Below are 25917 nucleotides of genomic sequence, written 5' to 3'. Positions count from 1 at the left end.
TTGAAACGGAGATGAGCACCGGCCCCTAGAGTCGGAAACGACTAGCACGCATGTGCGGGGGAACCTTTACCTTTACCTTTAAGCCATTCAAAAGGCCTCGTCAATGTTTTCTCAGGTATCCTGCAGCAGCTGCTGCTCACTGTGGTTAAATCTACCCCACTGTATATGCCAAGGTTTTGCCTGCTTTTTCAGTATCGTTCTTTTCTCTTTCTCTTTCTGACTTCTGTGCTGCCACACATAGTGCTAAAGCTAAACTCTGTAAAGAGTTGGTTTGTACAGTTTTAAGGAAGAAGAATAAAGGACAGGAGATATGTGGGCATTCCAACCACTGCATGTCTTCACACATACTTTCGGTTGTCAAATCATTGAAAATCAGACATCCCTAAGAGTCAACAGATCTCCCAGCACTGTCTGATCACTACAGATTTCTAAATTTCAAATCAGTAATATTTTTCAAAGATATTATTTCTTTCTTCTTTGTAGCAACCCTTTCACTGTGACCAATTACCGGTAAATGCTTTATGTTGCAAATATTCTGTTTTTTACTGATTACTACCCACATAATTTTTTTATCTTTAAAATATGAAATTTTATAAATATCAATTTACTTAATACTATTTGTCCAAAGTAGATTAATTAACTTCAGTCCTATTTATCATCTGTTAAATATTTACAACTTAACTATATTACTAACCTCTGGTCTTCTCTCTAATGCTTCCTTCATTAGAGGGTGAAGTTCTTCCACTAATTCCCTAAATTAAAAACAAAATATTTTTCAAATAAACTACAGTTGTAATATGTATGAGTGTATATGTGCCTTCTTCAAATGTATGTTTATTTTTTTGGTGAATCGTCAGAAGAGACAGTGAATTCTTGAATATTTCCACAAAAACAGATTAATAATCTTGTAATGGTATATGTATTGAAGGCATATCAAAATGATTAATATCTTAAAAACAGGAATATTTTGCTTTAGTTGAGAGTGGAATTTCTAAAACAGATCTCCTGCAAGAGCAATTATTTGTGGTGAAAATTGAAACATCTAATAGATGAGGACAACAAACTGAGTTAAACACTCTCATTGAGGAATCTGAGCCTATAAATTAAAGTTTATAGTTGCAACTAAGGCAAAGAATAATAGAAACTGAAAAGAAAAATATTGCATAAAAGAAAGAAAAAAGAGAAATAGAAAAAGAAAGAAAAATCAGAATATAATAAAGAAAAAGAAAAGAAATATATAAAGAAGTGTTTCCCTTTATCACAAAAAGAAACAATTTTATTAAATTATTAGTTTCTCCTAAAATATAACAAATTATATTAAGAGATTAAATTAAGAGATATCCTATCTCTTATTCTCTAAACAAATTCATTCAGTCCTAATATCAGCATGTCCATCAAATGTTACCAGATAACAGATCTGTTTCCTTGCTCTAATAAACCCATATATTCACTGTATATTCCTTCATTTTCTTTAATTCACTCAAATAATGTAGATTTATTTTCAATTTTTTCTTTGTTCATTCTCACAAAATTCCTCAAAATATTAACAAGTGTCTTTTGTAAATCCAATATAGAAAATTTATCCAGATCACTCTTTTCCATATCATTCTTGAAATTCAGCTTGTTGTTGTTGTTAGTTGTGAAGTCATGTCTCACCCATTGCGACCCCATGGACATCGTTCCTCCAGGCCTTCCTGTCCTTTACCATCTTCTGAGTCCATTTAGGCTCACGCCTACTGCTTCAGTGACTCCATCCTCATTCTCTGTTGTCCCCTTCTTCTCTTGCCCTCAACCTATCCTAGCATTAGGCTCTTCTCCAGTGAGTCCTTCCTTCTCATTAGGTGGCCAAAGTATTTGAGTTTCAACTTCAGGATCTGGCCTTCTAAAGAGCAGTCAGGGTTGATCTCCTCTAGGACTGACCGGTTTGATCACCTTGCAGTCCAAGGGACTCACAGGAGTCTTCTCCAGCACCATAGTTCAAAGTCTTCAATTCTTTGGCGCTCAGACTTTCTTATGGTCCAACTTTCACAGCCATTGAAATTCAGCTACCCTCCTATAATTTGAAATATTTGAAGCTACTGCAAAAATATAATAAATGGCAAAATAGCTAAGAAAAAGTAATGGAGATATTAATTATATTTGTTTTTCTTTTTATGACCCTGTAGTCCCTTAATTCAGGGTAGAGCAGTGGCGTAGCGTGGGTTGTCAGCACCCGGGGCAAGGCAAGTAATTTGCACCCCCCCTCACAGTGGGCGGCGACCCGGCAGCTCGGATCAGATTTGCACAGCCAGCACTGCAGTGAGAGAGAGTGAGTGAGCCAGGCAGGGGCAGAGAGCTGCGAGTGCGAGCGCGCCCCCCGATGTTGCGGCCGGTGCGGCCGGCCCCCCCTGCACCCCCCACGCTACGCCACTGGGGTAGAGTTGGGGTGATTGGGTGGAGCTGAGTGTTTACTGGCCGGATGCCTTTCCTGATGCCTACATGGAGTTCACAGCAGATAAAACAATTTTACTTTTTTTAGTGTTCTGCATATTATAGGTTATTTAGTAAATATAATGCCTCTTGTATTAATGTTTCAAAAATTATTATCAAGATGGTTACACAGTTCAAAGCTGTCTTCTATTTAATTCAGTGTTCCAATTACAGTATGTTTTATTACATTTAACATTAAAACAAATCTGGACAATGAACAACTCATGCCATACAAATACCTGAAAACAAGAGCATTAGTTCTTCCAAAGCCTAACACAAGTGATTCAGTTATTTCTATGCTTTCAAGTCTCATCAAAGGCACTAGCTGCTTTAATAACACACCAACAGATGCAGTTCCTATAGCCTAAAATAAAATGAAAATAATTTTAATGGATATGGTCATTAAAAATATTAAAAATTCAGGCTAACACAGTATGCATAGTCATAACCGTTGCTAATGAATTTTTAAAAGGCACATTTTGCAAGGGAGGATTATGTTTGAAATAGCCAAGAAAATAAAATAAGCAATATAAATGGCATGTTTAAAACAATGTTTAAAGCAATGTTTAAAGGTAGTTCAGCAGCAAAACTGTAACATGTACTTTTCTCTTTAACATATATGATCTGATTTACTCTTCTTTAATATCACTGTATCTCTGCAAGAATGAGATTGGAAAGACATTTCTGAATGGTATGTGGAACTTGGCATAGTTTTGGAATAGGGTCATTCTCAATTGAAAACAAGATTTTGGTAACTCATCCTCATGCGTCATCTATGGAGCTGGGACATTTATCCTGAAGATAGAAGAGAGCAGAGATAACACTACGCAGTGGACTCAATTTTATTTTCCTCAAGGCTACTAAATGTTTCTGCTTTAATCTCTTAATTAGGACCCAGATTGTTGGGGGCAATTAAGCTGCCTTTGTAATAATGCCGCTTGGGGTGTGTGTGAAAGCCCTAATAAGCAGGCATATACATAGAATGAAGGCTACTGCTAAGCTTGTAAGCCGCCCTGAGTCTTCGGAGAAGGGCGTGATATAAATGGAATTAAAATAAATAAATAAAATAAATAATTATAAATCTGTTTATAAATCCTCAATACAGAAAATACATTTCTGGGTCCCCTCTATTCCCTGCAACTACATTCTTTATTATCTGCTGAAGAAGGGGAGAATAAACATTGTGTGAATTGGTGGCAAAACAAGAACTTCTAATAGAAAGTCCTGCACACTTGGGAATATTTAAAGTTCTTTGCCCCAATATAACAATGGAGACATTCCAAAACCCCATTCATTATTTCAGACATGATTATCAGAGATTTATCTCTTTCATTATCTCTCACAACCTCAAATGCTTACTCTGAAGAGAAGGCATGCCACTTTGACCAAAGGTCAAGCATCTAAAACTAGTGCATTCCAGGGACAGAAATGTAATTGGGGAAAATGTAATCCTAAAAGCAAATGGAATTATATTTTCATACTTCTCTCCTGCCAGCAAAATGGCTTACAAAGCACTAGGAGGTTAAACAGGGAAACACCAGCCCATTCATTCTTTCTTTGTTTTTCAATTTTAATATCTTGCACCAATCCTGAGCTGGTAACAATAGACTGAAACAGAATTCCAAAACTGAATAGATAGATAAAAACAATACATTGGCCAAGGAAATAAGGATGAACTAAGCAAAATATTTGAAGGTACGTGAGAAGGATCATGGTATTAACATGACCTGTGCCTTATTGCTGGGAACAGTCATGAGTCCATTCAGATCTGTTACACCCTTTCTTCCCACAGTATAACACTATCCAAGCATTTTAGAGCAGCAGCAACAAAAATAAACACAAGAAACATTTTGCATTTATCTTTGTGACCATGATACCAGAATAAAAAATGTCTATATTAGCACAACTTTGTTGGCAATGCCACTGGAATAGTGAGCTTCTAGCTACAACACAAAGCTAATAATATTGAAAACTTTATGATAGTTTTTACTTAGATCATAAAGCTAAAGGATTACCCACTCGAAACAAAGCAAAAGGATTACCACTCAAAATAAAAAGGAATACCAACATGGTTACCTGAATCTCTTACATTAATAATGAGTTAGATAAAGACCAATCAATATACATTTTATGATACCCATACTGCCATAGTGTAAGAACAACACAACTTGGGGCTATTTATTTCGAAAAAAGAAATGATCAAAACAGGATGACAAAAGTGACTTTTGACTCCCACCCTACAAGGGTTCCACAAATCTTTGAAAACCTGGCTTTGCTCCCAAACGTAGGGTTAGGTTGTTTGTTGAGCCACAGTTTTTTTTTTAAATACAGTAATTTATACTGTAATGAGTGATCTTGTCCAGGCATCATTTGGGGGATGGTTGGCTTTGCAAATCTAATAAAATAAAAATCAAACTATGTTCTGCTGAGGGCAACTCTAACTGGCAAGACATCTGTAACTGTCTTCTTCAATTCCTCTTTTCCAAAACTATATCCTAACAACAGATTAGTAGTTACAAATTTACTTCATACATTAATTGTAACACCTCTTTAAAATCTACAGGTAATAGCATATTATAAGAATATGCTTTGGGAGCATTGTGCAAAAGTTTATACTAACTATAAACATTTTAGTCACATTGTAAATTCATTTGCAATATGGAATTACCTTATTATCATAGCTAATGGTACCATCAGGTGTAGTAGCCATGATCTCTGGTGTCGAAACACGCAGATGTCCAGGACTCATAATGCTTGGTTTAGCTACTCCAAAGCAGAGAATCAGGTAGTTTCTCCACAAAGTTACATAATGATCCCCAGTGCTGGGTGTACTTGTTTTCTTTGCATTCATGGGACTACTAGAAACATTATTTAAAATAAATATTTTTAAAATCAAATATGAATATATTTTTGCTCTATAGTTATTACAATACCAATAAGATTAAGAAAAAGAGAAGGAAATTAAGACTTTGAGTTCAACCCAGATATAAAACAAAATTCATTTAAAAGATTGAATCAACAGCAAATTACCGTATATACTTGAGTATAAGCCGAATTTTTCAGCCCACTTTTTGGGCTGAAAAATTCCACTTCGGCTTATACTCCAGTCAACAAAAAAAACTTACCGAGGACTTGTGCGCGGCCGAGGCTTTGGTGCTTCCGGGATCGCCCGCACCTCTCCCAAGCCACCGCCGTCCGAGACCTGCCGAAGTTTGGGGAGGTTTGGGGAGGTGCGCGCGCACCTCCCCAAACTCCGCGCCTTGCCTGCCTGCTTCTTTCCGCAGCAGAAAGAAGCAGGCAGGCAGGGCGCGGAGGAACGGAGACTTGCCGACGTTTGGGGAGGTTTGGGCGTCTCCCCAAACCTCGGCAGGTCTCCGTTCCTCCGCGCAGACCTGCCGACGTTTGGGGAGGTTTGGGCGCCTCCCCAAACCTCCCCAAACCTCGGCAGGTCTCCGTTCCTCCTGCCGACCTTTGGGGAGGTTTGGGCGCCTCCCCAAACCTCCCCAAACCTCGGCAGGTCTCCGTTCCTCCTGCCGACCTTTGGGGAGGTTTGGGCGCCTCCCCAAACCTCCCCAAACCTCGGCAGGTCTCCGTTCCTCCTGCCGACCTTTGGGGAGGTTTGGGCGCCTCCCCAAACCTCGGCAGGTCTCCGTTCCTCCGCGCAGACCTGCCGACGTTTGGGAAGGTTTGGGCGCCTCCCCAAACCTCCCCAGGTCTCCGTTCCTGTTTGGGGAGGTTTGGGCGCCTCCCCAAACCTCCCCAAACCTCGGCAGGTCTCCGTTCCTGTTTGGGGAGGTTTGGGCGCCTCCCCAAACCTCCCCAAACCTCAGCAGGTCTCCGTTCCTCCGCGCAGACCTGCCGACGTTTGGGGAGGTTTGGGCGCCTCCCCAAACCTCCCCAAACCTCGGCAGGTCTCCGTTCCTGTTTGGGGAGGTTTGGGCGCCTCCCCAAACCTCCCCAAACCTTGGCAGGTCTCCGTTCCTGTTTGGGGAGGTTTGGGCGCCTCCCCAAACCTCGGCAGGTCTCCGTTCCTCTGCGCAGACCTGCCGACCTTTGGGGAGGTTTGGGCGCCTCCCCAAACGTCCCCAAACCTCGGCAGGTCTCCGTTCCTGTTTGGGGAGGTTTGGGCGCCTCCCCAAACCTCGGCAGGTCTCCGTTCCTCCGCGCAGACCTGCCGACCTTTGGGGAGGTTTGGGCGCCTCCCCAAACGTCCCCAAACCTCGGCAGGTCTCCGTTCCTGTTTGGGGAGGTTTGGGCGCCTCCCCAAACGTCCCCAAACCTCGGCAGGTCTCCGTTCCTCCGCGCAGACCTGCCGACCTTTGGGGAGGTTTGGGCGCCTCCCCAAACGTCCCCAAACCTCGGCAGGTCTCCGTTCCTGTTTGTGGAGGTTTGGGCGCCTCCCCAAACGTCCCCAAACCTCGGCAGGTCTCCGTTCCTGTTTGGGGAGGTTTGGGCGCCTCCCCAAACCTCCCCAAACCTCGGCAGGTCTCCGTTCCTCCGCGCAGACCTGCCGACGTTTGGGGAGGTTTGGGCGCCTCCCCAAACCTCCCCAAACCTCGGCAGGTCTCCGTTCCTGTTTGGGGAGGTTTGGGCGCCTCCCCAAACCTCCCCAAACCTCGGCAGGTCTCCGTTCCTGTTTGGGGAGGTTTGGGCGCCTCCCCAAACCTCCCCAAACCTCGGCAGGTCTCCGTTCCTCCGCGCAGACCTGCCGACCTTTGGGGAGGTTTGGGCGCCTCCCCAAACCTCCCCAAACCTCGGCAGGTCTCCGTTCTTCCTGCCGACTTTTGGGGAGGTTTGGGCGCCTCCCCAAACCTCCCCAAACCTCGGCAGGTCTGCGCGGAGGAACGGAGACCTGCCGAGGTTTGGGGAGGTTTGGGGAGGCGCCCAAACCTCCCCAAACAGGAACGGAGACCTGCCGAGGTTTGGGGACGTTTGGGGAGGCGCCCAAACCTCCCCAAAGGTCGGCAGGTCTGCGCGGAGGAACGGAGACCTGCCGAGGTTTGGGGACGTTTGGGGAGGCGCCCAAACCTCCCCAAACAGGAACGGAGACCTGCCGAGGTTTGGGGACGTTTGGGGAGGCGCCCAAACCTCCCCAAACAGGAACGGAGACCTGCCGAGGTTTGGGGACGTTTGGGGAGGCGCCCAAACCTCCCCAAAGGTCGGCAGGTCTGCGCGGAGGAACGGAGACCTGCCGAGGTTTGGGGAGGTTTGGGGAGGCTCCCAAACCTCCCCAAACAGGAACGGAGACCTGCCGAGGTTTGGGGAGGTTTGGGGAGGCGCCCAAACCTCCCCAAACAGGAACGGAGACCTGCCGAGGTTTGGGGACGTTTGGGGAGGCGCCCAAACTTCCCCAAAGGTCGGCAGGTCTGCACGGAGGAACGGAGACCTGCCGAGGTTTGGGGACGTTTGGGGAGGCGCCCAAACCTCCCCAAACAGGAACGGAGACCTGCCGAGGTTTGGGGACGTTTGGGGAGGCGCCCAAACCTCCCCAAAGGTCGGCAGGTCTGCGCGGAGGAACGGAGACCTGCCGAGGTTTGGGGACGTTTGGGGAGGCGCCCAAACCTCCCCAAACAGGAACGGAGACCTGCCGAGGTTTGGGGACGTTTGGGGAGGCGCCCAAACCTCCCCAAACAGGAACGGAGACCTGCCGAGGTTTGGGGACGTTTGGGGAGGCGCCCAAACCTCCCCAAAGGTCGGCAGGTCTGCGCGGAGGAACGGAGACCTGCCGAGGTTTGGGGAGGTTTGGGGAGGCGCCCAAACCTCCCCAAACAGGAACGGAGACCTGCCGAGGTTTGGGGAGGTTTGGGGAGGCGCCCAAACCTCCCCAAAGGTCGGCAGGAGGAACGGAGACCTGCCGACGAGCCGCGGCTACACAGGGTATTCCTGTGTATTCAGGCTTGCAAAATGGCGGATCGAGCCTCTGCTGGCGGCAGAGGCTTGCAGAACGGCGGATCGGCTTATACTCGAGTCAATAACTTTTTCCAGTTTTTGGGGGTGAAATTGGGGGTCTCGGCTTATACTCGAGTCGGCTTATACTCAAGTATATACGGTAGATGTTTCATTCTGAAATCTTAAGAGAGTAACAGCTGGTTAATAGCAAACAAGATAGACAGATCATCTAACTCAGTAACTAGCTTCATATCACTGAGCTACACTTTATTGAATGAGCCATAACACCCTAAGCATAACACAAAACAAATAACTTGGCTTAGCATTTTATATAGATCTGATCTATAAAAGACATTTTTCAAAGTACATAATAGTGGGCACAGCAACTGAACATTATTCAGTTTGGTTTTTTAAATTGTTAATTTTAAATTTGTAAATCGATCTATGACACGTCAATTCACCTACAGGTAAAACCAAAAGATTAAGAGACCAGGGGAGGCAAAGAATATTAAAACAAGAGCTTGAAGTCCAGCTACAATACCTTAAATAGATCATGCAGACTCCTTAAAATATAATTAATGTTTAAGGTAAAGGTAAAGGTTCCCCCGCACATGCGTGCTAGTCGATTCCGACTCTAGGGGCCGGTGCTCATCTCCGTTTCAAAGCCGAAGAGCCAGCGCTTGTCCGAGGACGTCTCCGTGGTCATGTGGCCGGCATGACTAGACGCCAAAGGCGCACGGAACGCTGTTACCTTCCCACCGTAGTGGTCCCTATTTTTCTACTTTTACAAATACATAATTCTCATATATACTTGTTAGGTTTATTCTTTAAAAAGTAATCAAACATATCTAACAAAGTAACTTCTCTGAGAGAAATAGGCGGTTCAAAAATGTGAAAAATAAATAAATAAATCTAAGTTTGAAAACAGGTTAGCATTGCAACATTAATTAAACTTACTTTGGATCAACCAAAGGCATCACTAGCTGTAGCCTTGTAAATGCATAAGGCCAAGCATAGCTAAGAGCTGTAGGACAATGCTTTGGTAAGTTCTCTTGCCTAAGAAAACTGAAAAGGCAGAGAACCCAAGGATCTTTGACTGACTGCGCAAATATCCAGACATGGGAAGGGCTTTTTACATCATAATGGCTATTAACAAGTACTGCATTCCATTCTACCAGCCATTGCAAATCCACATTATGTGTTAATGGTAACGTTGTCTGTGAAAAGAAATGAAAAGAATGATATCTCAGAAAATCATCTATGTTTCATATTTTCTTTGGTACAAAGCTCTGCCAGATATCCAGGCCTCATGTCTGATGACAAGGCTCTTCTCTACTGGGATGGATTCTCTAACATATATAGAATTGACACTACATTTTGCCGATTCAGCATTCCATTCCTGATTTATTTACATTTTTTTTGTTCTGTTTATTGCATCTGTTTGTTCAACATTCACATGCAGAACAGTTTGTCTTTATCAAGATCCATTCGAGGAATGTTTCTTAGTTCATTTACTTTGTTAACTTACTCAAGGTCTGTTCATTTATATTAAAACCAACGAGCAGAAAGTCTGTTCTAGTGAGAAGATGAAGTGCATTAAATTAACAGGATAAACCTAGTAGATAACAGAGCTGAATCTGGTTCTTACGACCACTATGGAGCCTGGAATTTTGGTCATAAGTTGTGGTCATAAGTCAAGGCATCATATGACTGGACTTGATTTTACAAAATGTTTAATGATCATAGCAAATCATCATTGCTGTTAAGTGAATCATGTGGTCATTAAGTGAATCCAGCATGTTTAATGGGTTGTGGGGTTTTTTTTGCCAGAAAACAGCAAAAAGTCCCATCATAGTTATGTGGCTAAGAGCAAAAACACTGGTTATAATTGCAAACCAGTTGCCAAGAGCTTAAAATATAATCAGAGATTGCAGAGGTGGTGGTGCAATAGTCATAACTTAAGAATGATAAAGAATAAGAATCAGTTGAAAATGGCTTATTTCAAATCATAAAATGATCATTAAACAACTGATTGTAAATCAAGAAATACCTGTAGTTAAAATTGCTATTAGATGTTTGATTTTCTGCTAAAATTGAAAAATCTATACAATAATAATTGCAGGCTACAATATTTATTTGGTGCGTATATATTGTTATTGATGAGAAATTACTTACTGAGTCAGAAACTGCCACATGAATAAAACTTTCTAGAATAGAAGAACTTAGCTGGTCCATAACATCAATCATAGGTCTATCATCGTCCTGTACACATGAAGGTAGCAATAATTAATTGTGTGGAAATTATGAATTCTCTCTCTCTCTTTCCCTCTGATGTGGAAACACCCACACTCACATATACTCAATGGGGGGGGGGCATTTTGTGAGGTAAAAGATGAATAATCTTAATCTCACACAAATTATATTAATAAGAATCATCAAATTATCAAAAGTAAGTAAACACTTATTTTAGGGCAAAACACTATCACTTTATTTACAGTTTTAGCAAGCACATACTTATATTTATGCATGTATTCTCTAGAAAGAATGCAGTAGTGAAGTTTATCTCTACTTTCCCAGAGCATTTGGAATTACATTATGAGCAGCTACAAAACATTCCTTTGGCAGAAACTGAAACTTTTCCTTATGAATTCCAGCTATTCCAGTAATGCTGGGAAGGAAAGAAATAAACTGCCCTACCTTGTTTGTTGAATTTTATTCATGTTTCTGCAAGTGATAAAAGTAAAAGAGATACCATACCCAGTAATTACATACTAAATCTCATGTGATGCGATGTCTTAATCAAATCTGTTAAAATACTCCCTTTCAGAAGTTTCAACAGTTATATAAATATGGCACCAATTAATACCATAATCACAGCAATGTGATATTCTGTGTTTACCAGAAAATTCTATATGACTTAAGTCTGAAAAAGTAAATTACTTTTTTCTAAGACATTCCAATGGCATGAAGACAGACTATTTTGAGCTTTCTTTAACAATTAATGTAGGGTAACAAACTAGGAATACAATCTCTATGATCTTATAGTTGACAAATAGGAATTAGTAACCTCTATTCTGGTCATTCTCAACCTTGGCAACTTTAGAATATTTTGAGGTCAACTGTCATGATTCCCCAGCCAGTGGGAGCTGAAGTTCCTGCAGCTTAGATTGCAAAAGTTGAGAAGTACTGCTCTACTCTACTAAGGCCACACTGCCACCTGGGTTTTCCTGATGTCGTATGTTATAAAAATACTAACTGCGATGTATGAAGAAATAATTTTTTTGCTGCATCTCATATCAGACGGGACACTTGGTGACTTGGTCTTAATATAAGTAAACTGTCTTAATACCAATGCCCCTTCCCCAAAACCAGCTCAGTTCAAAAATCAATATTACACTATTTCTGGACCTGAAAAAAAATTAGCTGGGTAAAATAGACAATGGGAAGCAGGAGAGATGATTTCAAGCAGTGAGCAAATCACCTTTAAACTTGTGTAGTCCCTTATTAAGATTGAAAAAGGCCTTCTCATGTAAGGAATAAAATTCGAAAGCATGCAGTATAGTTTTGGTATTTTCACTGTTCAAAGGTAGCTTTAATAACATCTGCAAAAATAGACTCTGCTCCAACTTATAAAAAGAAACAAAAACACCCTCTCCGCTATGTTGCCTCTTCTTCACAATAGCAAGTTGACTTAACAACCCATCTCCTAGCTCATTTTCTTGCAACTCAGAAGGTATCTTAACTGACAGATATTTCTGGAAAATTTGTAATATTTCTTCCCATTATTCTTGTTATCAGATACTCATTTTAGTTTGGAAACCTCAATAGTTTAATGTAAAGAGTTCAGGAAATTTCTTGGTGTTTATAATAGGTTTTAACATTCTCTGATGTGCTATTCAATATGTTTTCTACTTTAATCATAAATTAAATGATTAAAATCAAACTAATTTAAAATGCAATATTCAGATTCCCCATGGAATTGATATCCATATGGTCCCTGCACATTTTCCCTGCTGGGGTTTTAAGAAATGAATCTTGATCAGAAATGTGATGCATTTAGAAATAACTAACCTTCTTGCCCTGCCAGGTGGTCCTAATCTGAACCTTTTATAGCTATAATTTATACTTTTAGAACTCTAAATATAAATCACATATCCTTTGTTGTCATAGCTGATTTGGCACTCAGCTCACTAACTCTCACATCCACAACAGAGGAATGAAAACTAGAGGAACCTAAAAGCAAAATTTATTGGTTATCGATCTTGGTAGGGATTAACTTTTAAGCAAACATGAATTAAACTTCAGTCCAAACTGATAAAGCAAAATTACATTGTTGGGGAAAATCAAACTCATGAGACAGGAAAGAAAGCCATACCTCTGCTTGTCCTAGTGCATGAAATAAAGCACGGACCTCTCTGAGAATTAAAACTGCCAGTTTACGTGTGGCAACTTGGAAACTGCAGAGTAATACCAGTGCAAAACCTTCAACAGCATGCAGTACATTTGAATAAGAACTTCGTTCAGCCTGGGTCCTTTGACTGGATCCATTTGCTATCAGCTGCAATATAAAGCATTTATTAACTCATCCAAATATGTTCCAAGTTTTAGTCTTTAGACTGTTCTAATATAGAAAAATATATAATTTGAACTGTAAAATTTGAAATAGAAACAAAAAGGCATTGAGTTGTACATCTCCCTATTCACTGAAATAATAACTACTTTTCATTCTTATATTTCAAAAGCATTACCCTGTGTTATGCTGGTTTTTGACTGTAATAAAGATTTTGATTTGATTACCGTGTGGTGCACAGTATGTGTAAGTAACATTGACATTTGATTTCAGCCATAACTGGATTTTCATAACAAAAAATGGTATGTTTCCTGCTACTAGTTAAAATTACAATAAGCACAAAAAGAGAATCTCAGACATCTTTAAAGCAAGTCTATAACATGGGGAAATACTCAGTATTCAAAGCCCATCATCCATACTGAATCATATCTGGAAACCGAGGGTTTCCAAGTTGCAAGTAAAAAGCCGGGCCGGCAGGCATTTGACAGTTGACAGCTGTCAAATGGCTGCCTGAAGCGACAACGCATGCGCACCGCCCCGCCGGCCGCCATTCCCGATGACAGCTGTCAAGAGGGCTGCCGGGGCCAAACACGCACGCGCCGGATTTGACAGTTCCCGGAACTGTCAAATCCGCAGTTCACAATTTGGTCCTCCGAACTGAGCTAAGCGCTCAGCTGAGAGGAATTCCCTGACAGCCGCCGAGCTGTCAAAGTGCCGCTCGTCGATTGGCCGTTCTCCGAGCGGCGGGAAAAATACTGTTACCTGATTGGTTATGTTATTTGACAGTTCCCTATATAAACCCGGATTGTTTTGACAGTCAGCTGCCGGGAGCTGAACCGAATAAACTTATGAACCTTTGCCTACGGTCTCGCGTTTGTCTTTGTAAAGACATTTCACCTGGCGACGAGGATGGGATCCCGGTACTATAGAGCTGCCTGCTGAGCTAAGTCACCGCGAAGGAGTTCCGATCCCTCTCGCTGACAAGTCACTGCTGAAGCCACTTTGAGGGCAAAGGAACCCTTCGGCAGCTTGAACAGTACTGTGGACCCAGACCCATGGCAAATTTAGGTCACGTCAGAGAATTCGACGTCCGCCATCCCGAGGGATAGGAGTCGCACTGGGGACAAATTGAAGGCTACCTCGTTGTCAACAAGATAACGGAGGACCGCCACAAAGCTGCAGCCCTCCTGTGTCTCAGCGGGCCCGCTGTCTACGACATCGCCGTAGGGCTCTGCAGCCCAGACCCCATCGCGACCGTCCCATACGCCGTGCTGACCGACCGCCTCAGCAAGCACTTCATGCCCCGTCAGTCTGAGCTGTATTGGCGCCTCCATTTCGCCCGCCGCCGCCAGCAACCGGGAGAAACAACCACAGCCTTCATCGCTGGGGTACGTCACGCTGCCCGCAGGTGCCAATTTCCCGACCCGGAAGACCGCATCAGAGATCAGGTTATCGCCGGTCTCTCTAACGAGCGGCTCCAGCGGAAATTGGTAGCCAGACCCACGATGGACCTCGCTCAACTCACATTAGAGATCATGGCCTACGAAGACAGCCACCGTGAGGGCTCCCCGGTGTTCAGAAGCAGCCCAGCCGGGTCAGTCCACCACGCCGGGGAACTGGACGACGAGTAACCAGAGACCTACACCGGCGTCGACGACATCATGTCCCGCTTCAGCAAAATGAGCGCCGACCACGGAAAGAACCGCAGGCCATTCAAGCCAGCCGGTCCTGGCCCAAGACCCACCTCCACAGGCCCAAAACCGAAGTGTGCCAGCTGCGGCGGGGCTCACGCCAGAGCCACATGCCGTTTCAGAAATGCCAAGTGCCACGGACGCGGGAAGACCGGGCACATTCGCTCCGCGTGCCGCAGTTTGAACCGGGAAACCCTCCACGAGCTTGAGGAAATTCCGGCAGGTAGGACCAAGGTCCCTTCCCCCGCCAAAGAAATTCCCCAGCCCTCAGTGTTGTCCATTCGGGCCAAACAAAAAATCTCGACCATCCACCATTTACAACCCAAAATTAAGATCTGGGTTAAAATTCAAGGGGTGCCCTGCGAAATGGAGGTCGACTCTGGTTCCTCTGTTTCAATAATGTCTTGGGACACTCTCAAAAAAATTGGTTTTAAAAATAGACGCCGTATCCCCCTGCAGCTCTCCAAAATACTCCTCGCAGATTTCCAAGGGGCCGCTATCCAGTTAAAGGGGCAGGCACAAGTAAAAGTAGAATACAAAAAATTCCTTGGGCACTTAACGATCCAGATTACTGAGGCACCCAGGACCACCCTCATCGGGTTAGACTGGTTCGAGGCTCTGGGCATCCACCTGGAGGGCACCAACCGCATACAATCCCGAACATTAGAACAGGTCTGCCAGGCGTTCGCGGATGTTTTCGACGGAACGCTTGGCAAATATACTGGCACCCCTATAGACCTCAAATTAAAACCTGAGGTAGGTCCCATCCGCATCAAGGCAAGAAGGGTCCCTTTTGCGCTGAAACAAAAAATCGAGGCCGAATTAGACCGTTTAGTCAGCCTTGGAGTCCTAGAACCAACAGACGGGGGAACCTGGGAAACTCCCATAGTAACACCAGTTAAACCGAATGGGGATGTGAGAATATGCGCAGATTATAAAGCAACTCTAAATCGCGCATTAAATCCCCATGCATACCCAGTACCTGCAGTCAGAGACGTGCTGTCAGAGATAGGGTCCGGCTCAATATTTGCCAAACTCGACCTAGCGCATGCCTTCCTTCAGCTACCTGTCACCCAGGAAACAGCTGAAGCCCAAACCATTGTCACACACCGAGGCGCTTTCAAAGTAAACCGCCTCCAATTCGGCATCTCAGTGGCTCCTGGTATCTTCCAGGAAGTCATGGAAAAAACCTTAAAAGGAATCCCAGGTGTCTGCCCCTATTTCGATGACATACTCATCGCAGGGGAATCAGAAAACAACTTAGCAAACAGGCTACAAGTATTATCGAGATTTAGGAAAGCGGGGCTTAAACTCAAACGTGAAAAATGTTCCATAGGCGTCCCATCCGCAGATTTCTTAGGCTACAAAATTGATTCACAAGGAATCCACCCCACCAACTCAAAAATCCTTGCTATCAAAGCCGCCCCTACCCCTAAAAATAAAACCGAGCTCCAAGCTTTCCTTGGACTTTTAAATTTTTATCATGCCTTCCTGCCAGGGAAGGCAACTATCGCAGAACCCCTCCACAGGCTGCTCGATAAAGGGGCAGCCTGGCAGTGGACAACAGCCCATGAAAACAGTTTCAAATCACTCAAACAAATGCTTTCCAGCAACGCCACTATTTCCCACTACAAAGAAGACAAACCTCTCTGCATAGCCTGCGACGCATCCCCATACGGGATCGGAGCAGTTTTAAGCCATTTAGACAGCGATGGCACCCAAGCCCCGGTGGCATATTATTCCAGAACTCTTTCCAAAACGGAAAGAAACTATGCCCAGATAGATAAGGAAGCCCTGGCAATTGTGGCGGGAATAAAAAAATTTCATGATTACCTTTACGGCCGCCCCTTTGTGATTTACACAGATCACAAGCCACTGTTAGGACTATTCACCTGGGACCGTCAAACCCCCCAAATCTTATCCCCCAGGATGTTGCGCTGGACAACATTCCTCGCAGCATATTCCTACCAACTAGTATACAAGCCAGGACACCAAATGTGTCACGCTGACGGCCTCAGCAGATTGCCCCTACCCCACACAGAACCAGACCCGGCCCCAGCGAGCAACATCTTAGCTATTCAAGAACTCCTGGAATGCCCACTGACAGCGAATGACATCGCTGCCGCAACATCCCAAGACAAAACACTTAGCAGAGTGTTAGCGTGGGTACACACTGGCTGGCAAACCTCCTGTCCAGGCACAGAACTTCAGCCATACTTCTCTAGGCAAAATGAATTAACGTCACACTTGGGATGTTTACTCTGGGGGTGCAGGGTAATCGTACCACTCAAACACAGACCAAAGGTACTGCACACATTACATGAGGGCCACCCTGGCATCGTAAAAACAAAAGCCCTGGCCCGCAGCTACATCTGGTGGCCGGGAATAGACCAAGACATAGAAAAACACATCGCTGGTTGCTATTTGTGCCAGGAATCCCGCCCACTCCAACCCAGAGCTCCAATTCACAAATGGGAACTCACAAAAAACCCCTGGTCCCGCATCCACATTGATTATGCCGGACTTTTCCAAGGGCAGGTCTTCCTCATAGTTGTAGACAGTTATTCCAAGTGGCTGGAGGTTCTCCCGGTTCACAGCACAACGTCTGCCGCAACCATCCAAGCCCTCAGGGGAATCTTCGCAACACACGGCCTCCCCGACGTTATTATATCAGACAATGGCCCTCAATTTACTTCTCATGACTTTCAGATCTTCACGAGGAGCAATTGTATTAGGCACTCGACATCGGCTCCCTTCCACCCATCGTCCAATGGCCTTGCGGAGGTTATGGTGAGGACCACCAAAGACGCCCTCAAAAGAATCATCACGGGGAACTGGCACCGTCGCTTGGCACAATTTCTCTTAGCCCACCACGCTACGCCTTGCACCTCCACCGGCAAAAGTCCGGCCGAACTTCGATGGGGTCACCGCCTGTTGACAAGGCTCGACAGACTCCACCCCGACAGACCGGCAGCCGAATTGACACCGAACGCCCAGCCAAAAACATTCTCCAAGGGTCAAAATGTTTGGTCTCGAGATTATGGGGGAAGGGATAAGTGGGTTCAGGGGGTTATCCTGGACCAAACAGGACCATTGTCATATACAGTGGACACTGGGACAGGACTTACGCAACACAGACACACAGATCAGCTCCGACCCAGGTCACCCCCCAACCCCCCTCTGCAACCGATTCTGGGTGAGCCTGCGCCAGCCGACACCCCCGGACCCGATGAATTTTTCCCTCCCCAGGACCCACAACCGCCTGCCGAATTCCACCCAGAAATAACTCCTCCAGCTTCGCAACCCGAAGGAAGCACCCCCTGCCTCCGACGGTCCAGCCGAGCCAGAAGACCCCCCGCATACCTCGCGGACTTTGAATGGAAGGGAAACCCGCCAACTGCCAAAACCCCTGTTAACAATACTTGTTTAAAACGTTCGATTGTTGTTACGAATAACATACCTGTTCAGGGGGGGGGAAAGGGGGTGAATCATATCTGGAAACCGAGGGTTTCCACGTCGCAAGTAAAAAGCCGGGCCGGCAGGCATTTGACAGTTGACAGCTGTCAAATGGCTGCCCGAAGCGACAACGCATGCGCACCGCCCCGCCGGCCGCCATTCCCGATGACAGCTGTCAAGAGGGCTGCTGGGGCCAAACACGCACGCGCCGGATTTGACAGTTCCCGGAACAATTTGGTCCTCCGAACTGAGCTAAGCGCTCAGCTGAGAGGAATTCCCTGACAGCCGCCGAGCTGTCAAAGTGCCGCTCGTCGATTGGCCGTTCTCCGAGCGGCGGGAAAAATACTGTTACCTGATTGGTTATGTTATTTGACAGTTCCCTATATAAACCCGGATTGTTTTGACAGTCAGCTGCCGGGAGCTGAACCGAATAAACTTATGAACCTTTGCCTACGGTCTCGCGTTTGTCTTTGTAAAGACATTTCACATACTTCTTAAATTTTAACATAAGTTTGAATTACATAAATGGCCAAATCATGTACTTCATCTAATCTGGCTAATTCTTCTTCTGCCAAATAATTACTATTATAGAGATGCTATCCAACAAAATCAATTTCAGAATACGTATGTAGAATAACCTATTGAACGAAGCAAAATTCAAACAACAAATAATGCAAACACTCAGTAAGAAACCTCCTCTGAAAACACCTAGTTGTGTTTCCTTTCCCTGTTGGTTGAACAAAGCATGGTTGGGACAAATATATATAATTGCAGAAGGAATTAATTGGAAGAAAACAAGGTCAATTTATAGGGCATTTGAGGGTACTAGCTTGTAATCTATTTATAAAACATTTATTTATAATCTATTTATAAAATATTTTACTGTTTTTCCCACTCTTAAGTTTATTTGTGGTAACATTATAGAAATTCCAAGGAAATGCTCTTCTCTCATTGTAGGCCCGTTCTTGTTCTATTTATACACAACAAAGACCTTTTGTAGTTATCTGTGATGAACAATACATGGGAAGCAAGAGGTTCATAAATTATATTTAATTATATTAAAATATTTAATTATTATATAAAAATATGTTACAGTCCTTCATGTGTGTATCATAGTATCATTATAAGAACATATGTGGAATAGATATTTCCTTCATGTTAGATATATATGATATCAAGCATTTTTCTGTTTTCTTTAGCTGTTAGTAGGACTTGAGCATATCTGAACTTGGACACAAACTGGCGGCTTCAAGCACCTTTCCTGTCCTTTCTATATGGTGATGAAATTTGTAGACCTTGTTCTCAGGGAGGTTGGAATTCTACACGAAATTTTTGTGAACTTGCTCCCTAGAAAGTATGTATGTAGGAGGCTACCATGCTTGTTGAAAAAAACAGGTCTACCAAATTCAGAATGGTATTCCTATTCCGTAAAGTGAAGGAACATGTTAAGAAGGGAGTGTTATCTTTACTTTTAGAATCTTACCTCTGAAGATCTGACTTTTGTCTGTTCACTGGTCTTCCCAGAAGTGTGTATTGTAAGCTTCCATTGTGTTAGCAACTGTAATAATAATTTTAAAGATGTGTCCAGGAGACTATTATGCACATCATTCACTTCACGCAACAAAAAATTTGTGAAACCAAAAAGAACGTCCTCTCTCCAATCCACAAAATCAACTAGTAGGCCTTGAAGTGAATTCTGAGCAATGTGCCGAAGTTCATCATCCATATGTATAGAAAGCCTATGTGGAAAAAAATGTGAAATGACAAATTATGGGCAACTTCTATAGCAAAAATAATCATAGTATCTATTTGTAACAGTCATATAGATCTACTAACTGTTAATGTTATAAATTTCTTCTCACTCAACAGTTTTAGGATCTCTAATAATAACAACATATAATGGAATTTGTTTCTGAGCAGATTTGAGTAAGTTTATATGTTCAACTTTTCTTGAAATAACATATCAGAAAGTAATTAATTTTGAAGTAAAATACAATGCAAATAATATCGTAAAATTAATCTTATTTTAATTCAAGTATAGTTTAGATACATGACAGTTAGATATTTTTATTTTCAAAACAAAGCAGTATAGTAACACTCAAGACACGTACAATATTTTTAATATTCTGATTTCAAAATTACCAAGTTAGTTATATAGGTTACTAATTCATCTTCATAACAATCAGGCTATCAAGAAAGCTACCATTCAAGCTTGGTTTTAAAAAGTATTAATATTTGCTCCATTTTTTTACAGTCTATTACAACTAAGTTCTGGTTAGTTTTGAAATTTTAATTTTACAAAGATATCTAAACTATCTAAACTATAATTTTCTCCCCTAATCTCCAGTATGACATGAATAGGAGGGTACAAAGTAGTATTTTTATAGTTGTTTTAACTTTTGAATATAGACAACATGATGCCTGTCATGTGTTTTCTACTCTAATTCATACAGTTCCTTGCTTTTTGGCCATTCTGGTGATCAGAGTTAAAATTCAGGATATCTGGAAAGTACTAGATAACCTGCTCTGTATTAGGAGATTATAATACTGTAGACCAGACATGTCAAACACAAGGTCCGGAGGCCGGATCCGGCCCGCGAAGTGGTTTCATGTGGCCCGCGAAGCCATCCTGGAAACAGTGAGGGAACGGCCCCCACTGCCTTGGCCCTGGCCCAGAGACCCTCCTTCTGCCAGAGACCCTCAGATCTGTGCCACTCCTGCCCAGGCCCCCATAGGCACCCTTGATGCGAACGATGTAGAGTTGGCCATGCCCACCTAGTAGGCCATACACACTCTAGCCACGTCCACCCAGTAGGCCACGCCCACCCAGGCCATACCCACCCGGTCCCCTGAGGGCAACCGTAATGCTGATGCGGCCCTCAATGAAATTGAGTTTGACACCCCTGCTGTAGACTGAAAAGCCAGGAAATATTTCACTTCTACCTCCAAACGTAACAAGGATGATGTCATTAATTTCTTTAAAAATGCCTTACTAAAACAATATGTGGTTTATTTATCATAGCATTCATAATTCTTTCCTTTGGTAATTTAATTTAATTGAAATGAAATTGGATACTGACTCTACCAGCTCATACCTAGTACTCTTTTCATAATATCATATACCAAAACTGTCACAGTGTCTGAATGCAGAGATACAACTGCAAGACATTTGACCTTTATGAAATAGAAACAAATCAGAGCTTCCCAATTCTAGAAAAAGGAAGCAAGATGCATGTGAAGGCAGATACTGAAAGAAGACTAATTAAAAAAAACTGAATTTGCATACTAGCTTTATTTTACTCAAATAAACTAAATGAGGTTGCTACAAAATGAGTTAGGAAGAAAAACTCTGAATAGCAATGGTTGGTAGTTTGTATATAAACAATAATGGCAATATTTGTTATCTGGTTCATAGTTCAAGTTTATTCCAGCAAGAATATTTAAAAGAAAGAATAGTGTTTGTTTCTTGTCCTGTAGCTTTGTAATGTGATATCACAAAGAGAATTTGGAATGAACTGGAGTAACTGATTTGACATTTGACACATGCCTTAGATTTTTCTTCAGCTGTTTATATACAAAGGGAATGGTAAATTATGACACATACATACTGACATCCACTTTTGTACCTGAGTCACATGCAAGAATGCAGATGGCACTCGCATCATGACATCCATTATGTCATTCTGAGTGTTGTATATGTACAAATTCCTTTCTGAAGAATTTCAAAAGGTGCAGATACCAAACACAGGGCGTTTAATATTTAACTATGACTAGCACTACAAAATCTCTATTGAAATGCTAATTTTTGAGGTACAAAAAAGGATAGTCGAAAATCAATATCACAATGTTCAACAGGAACACAGTTTATTCTTAAGCAGACAACTTAATTTAACAATGTTTTAGAAAACCAACACACTGAAGTTATTCAAAATGTATACAATAATAGCAATAAATAGGTATGCATTTCAGCTGACCTTCAAAACTAAGGCAAATGCAGCCCACCATCAATCCTGGGGCCTGCTAGATTTTTGACATTATTTGCAATTATTACTTTCCAAGCCCAAAGAAAACAAGAAAACCAGGGAATGGTGATAGATAAGAGGGTAATCTGAACCTTAAACTGGCAGTTTATATGAGTAGATGTTTGAAATCTGTTTGATGGGTTCAATTCTATGTGTTAAATTTAGCAGTAATTTTGCTTGGCTACCACAAGCCACAAGTAATATTAAAATCTCAGGTTTAACCAATTATTGTTATGCTTGTAGGGTCACTACGGGCCTTACTGATTGTAGGTTAATCAGTAAGGATAAATAAAAAAAATTATTGGAAGATTGTGTGTTTTGTTATTTTCACACAGAAGCCTAAGCAGATTGCTCACTGTTCTAATCTTTTAGAGCAAGGCTTTTCAACCAGTGGTACGGGTACCACCTGTGGTACATAGGCACCTGGCAGGTGGTACGCGACAATCCTAGAAAAGTGGTAGCGGGGGAGGGGAATGGCAGCACCACACAAGCCTGAGCGAGAGACGGCTGGAGCTGCAGGGCTGTCAGGGCTCAGGGGAAGCACCAGGATCAGCGCTTCTTCGGGGCTCAGCGGAAGTGCCAGGATCAGCACCAGGCTCCAGCTGGAGCTCGGCGCTGATCCTGGTGCTTCTGAGCCCAGAAGAAGCGCTGATCAGCTGAAATGTTGCAGCATCTCCAGGGTCTTGTGATTTACATTCAGATGCTTGGCAACTGATTCATATTTATGATGGTCACAGTGTCCCAGGGTCATGTGAAATGACCAAAACCTGCTGCAACCACCCAGCAGAGAGGGGGGAGAAATAAAAACCAAACACCCTCCCACTCCACCCCCACTGCCAATCCTCAACAGAAATGCTCACAACAATGAAAACCTTGGACAGGAGGAAGAGTGCCGCTGGGCAGGCAGGCAGGTGTCTTGCTCGGCTGTGGCTTGGTGGGCACGTTTTTCAGTGCCATTGTAACTTTGAACAGTCACTAAGGGAACTGTTGTAAGTTGAGGACTACCTGTACTTCATCACTTTTTTCCTTCTTTTTTTTGGTCATCAAATTTTTGACACCTTGCTAGGTGACTAGTGGTACTTGGATGTTGCCATATCCTAAAAGTGGTACAGTGGGTGAAAAGGTTGAAAAGCCCTGCTTTAGAGCAGCTGCATCTTTTCTCAGGAAGGCAAGGTTAGCTTCAGCAGTTACAGTGAGATCCAAAATAAAGTGATTTATGGAATTGCTAGCAGGTCCTGGATGCACACAAAACATGTTTCAATGCTTCTTCCAAGATGCTACAGAATCCAATTATAGTTTCACAAATTGATCAGCAATGACATTTTTCCCTCTAAAAATTCTTGAATATGTACACACTTTACCTTGATAGCAAGTCAATCAGCTCTAATTTAGACATCCCATCAGGAAGGAGTCGTGGAATAGCAGCAACACAAGTCCTGAAAAGATCAATTTTTGGTTTTCTTTCACCTCTGAAAAGAATATGAAATTTATTAATCACTTTTTAATACTAGACAGGAGAAACAAATATATAAATAATAGCAAAATGATATACATTTATCTTATTAAGCATTCTCCCAAAAATTAAGCTAATTATTTACAGTATAAATCAATACAGCCTTACACAGCAAAAGCATTGTAGTACTTTTCTATTGCTAAGGTCTAACTTGGGAAGATCTTGTGCACAATAAGAGCTATGATGAAAAAAAGTAACTTTGTGGGATCACAAAGGAGATGCTAACTCCATATTGTTTATAAAGGATTGTAAAGAAAGACTGATTAACCACAATTATGGAATTTATTGTCTACACCAGTGTTTCTCAAACTTGGCAACTTGAAGATGTGTGGACTTCAACTCCCAGAGGTCTCCCTTTATAGATAAGTATTTGCCTTTTTAAAAGAATTAGCTATTATAAATCCAGTTCAATAATCAATTATCATTTAAGACTTACGTGATCATATCTTCAGGTTCTTTGTTTAACATTTGTATATTTGTGAGCATCATGCACCGCCCAACTTCTTTATCAAGATGTCGCAGTATGTTGTCTACAGCTTTTCTTACTTGAGAATAATACATTGACATGCCTAGAAAAACATATAATGGAAGACCCCTTAAAATGTAAATCTAAAATTTCAGAAAAAATGTGAACATGTACATTTTAGGTGTTATAATTAACAGTTGATTATTTTGGACTGCAATAAAGGAAGTTCTGCCTCACTATTTACTTTTGACTTGAATATTAATTAACCAATAAAGAAAATATAAATTAAAAAAACATTAACTCACAGGTAAGTGAAATGCAGAAAAGGAACTTACATGCAGATTATGACCTCAGTATCTGGTGACATTATATTAATGGAGATCAGAGCTAGGAAGGATCATAAAATGAGAGTCCTAGGCAATAGATTCTTTGTGTGATTCTTAGGCAGACTAAAAAGTGACAGTAAAACTTTTTTTTTAAAGTCACTGAATATTCCAGGTACTGGGAGTACGATTTTGCTTACTTAAATCTACCTCATGAATTCCCTGATAAAATTATTTGAGATAAGAATAAATCCCAGAATATGCTGAATTGCATTGGGCCAGCTGAATCCAAGAGTTCTGGTAGAAAAATGAGAATTTCAGGTGTCACCAGAATTTTCGCGAACTATGGCATTTAGGATAGCATCAATGCCATTAACTTATAAGCTAAACACATCGTGACATAGCGGCAGATGTTTAAATTTTGAACAAACAGTTGTTAATCTCTTATAAGAATTTTTTTTATAAAACTCAGAATAGAATCATATAGGATTTTTAGAGAAAACATTGCTTTGCTTTGTATTATATGAATCAGCATAGGACTTTTGAGGGCTTTTAGGACTAGTTGTCTCAACTGATTGTTCAATCAACTCTAAATAGAGAAACATTTTTAGCAGCAGTATTGAATCAAACTGATGAGCTGATCCAGGATCATCTCTTTAATAATGCCATATCCCTAAAACTCTGGAATTTTTATCAGCATGCTCTAATGAGATAATGGATTTACAACTATCCTTTTCTTGTATTTACATTCAAGACATATACAAGCAAAGGACTGATATTACAACTAGTCTAACAAATGTCCATTGAGAAATCTTTATTTTATAACACTGCTTTATTTTTTTCCAGTAGTTATAACTTAATATTAATCATGTGAATATCACATTATTAAGTTATTCCATGTGATTTCTATTTTGATTATATAGATTAATAATTACTAGTCCTATTCTGCCAGAGTTAAATTCTGAAAAAATTTAATACAAAAAATAAACAGTACACCATAATAAATGGGTTATACAACATTTGCATAATTTTTAGTTGCTACTGGCAACTAGAAATTGTCCCCAGGCAACCAAACTGTGATTCAACTTCCCTCAAGCTGCATTCTCCAAAAGAAGCATTTGGATATACTCAGTTCAACAGTGAAATGAACTCTCAGGGCTAGCAATATGGGTGAAATTTGGGTCAAGTTGTCATACACATTTGTGAACACGCGGAAGACATGTCTGATACTTGCCTATCATTTTAGCTTCCTCCTCTGTGAGAGTTTTGCTCAAGTAAATTTTCTTCACTCGTAGCGTGTTTCCTGAAGGCAGTACGGCTCCAGTAACAGGCATTGGAGGTTCCCCATCTTTTTGCTGCAAACTATCCGCAATAACCAAGAAAGCTCTCAGACCAATATTCATTCTCTGCAAATTTGATGGATGGATGATGAAAACAAAATAACAATTATGTGATTAGCACTGATGCATTCTTTACTCTCACCTGACCTGAAGAGATTACACTGAAAATAGCTGGAGA

The 25917-nt window shown here is 42.1% G+C and overlaps 1 protein-coding gene across 2 annotated transcripts in view; it reads right to left on the bottom strand.

Moving 5' to 3' along the window:
* FRY (FRY microtubule binding protein) overlaps positions 1 to 25917 on the bottom strand; it is a 169122-nt gene that overhangs the window by 68542 nt on the left and 74663 nt on the right. For both annotated transcript variants that reach the window (XM_083362441.1, XM_083362442.1), the window contains exons 15-24: positions 25634 to 25805; positions 24047 to 24179; positions 23459 to 23566; positions 19559 to 19814; positions 12734 to 12916; positions 10534 to 10620; positions 9316 to 9575; positions 5138 to 5327; positions 2709 to 2833; positions 695 to 752 (exon numbers count right to left, since the gene is read on the bottom strand). In XM_083362441.1, coding sequence (XP_083218567.1) covers positions 695 to 752; positions 2709 to 2833; positions 5138 to 5327; positions 9316 to 9575; positions 10534 to 10620; positions 12734 to 12916; positions 19559 to 19814; positions 23459 to 23566; positions 24047 to 24179; positions 25634 to 25805 — 1572 coding nt within the window. The remainder of the gene's footprint in view (positions 1 to 694; positions 753 to 2708; positions 2834 to 5137; positions 5328 to 9315; positions 9576 to 10533; positions 10621 to 12733; positions 12917 to 19558; positions 19815 to 23458; positions 23567 to 24046; positions 24180 to 25633; positions 25806 to 25917) is intronic.

This window comes from Vipera ursinii, assembly GCF_947247035.1.
Source record: "Vipera ursinii genome assembly, chromosome: 4".
Lineage (NCBI taxonomy): Eukaryota > Metazoa > Chordata > Lepidosauria > Squamata > Viperidae > Vipera > Vipera ursinii.
This window is presented reverse-complemented; position numbering and strand designations above follow the sequence as displayed.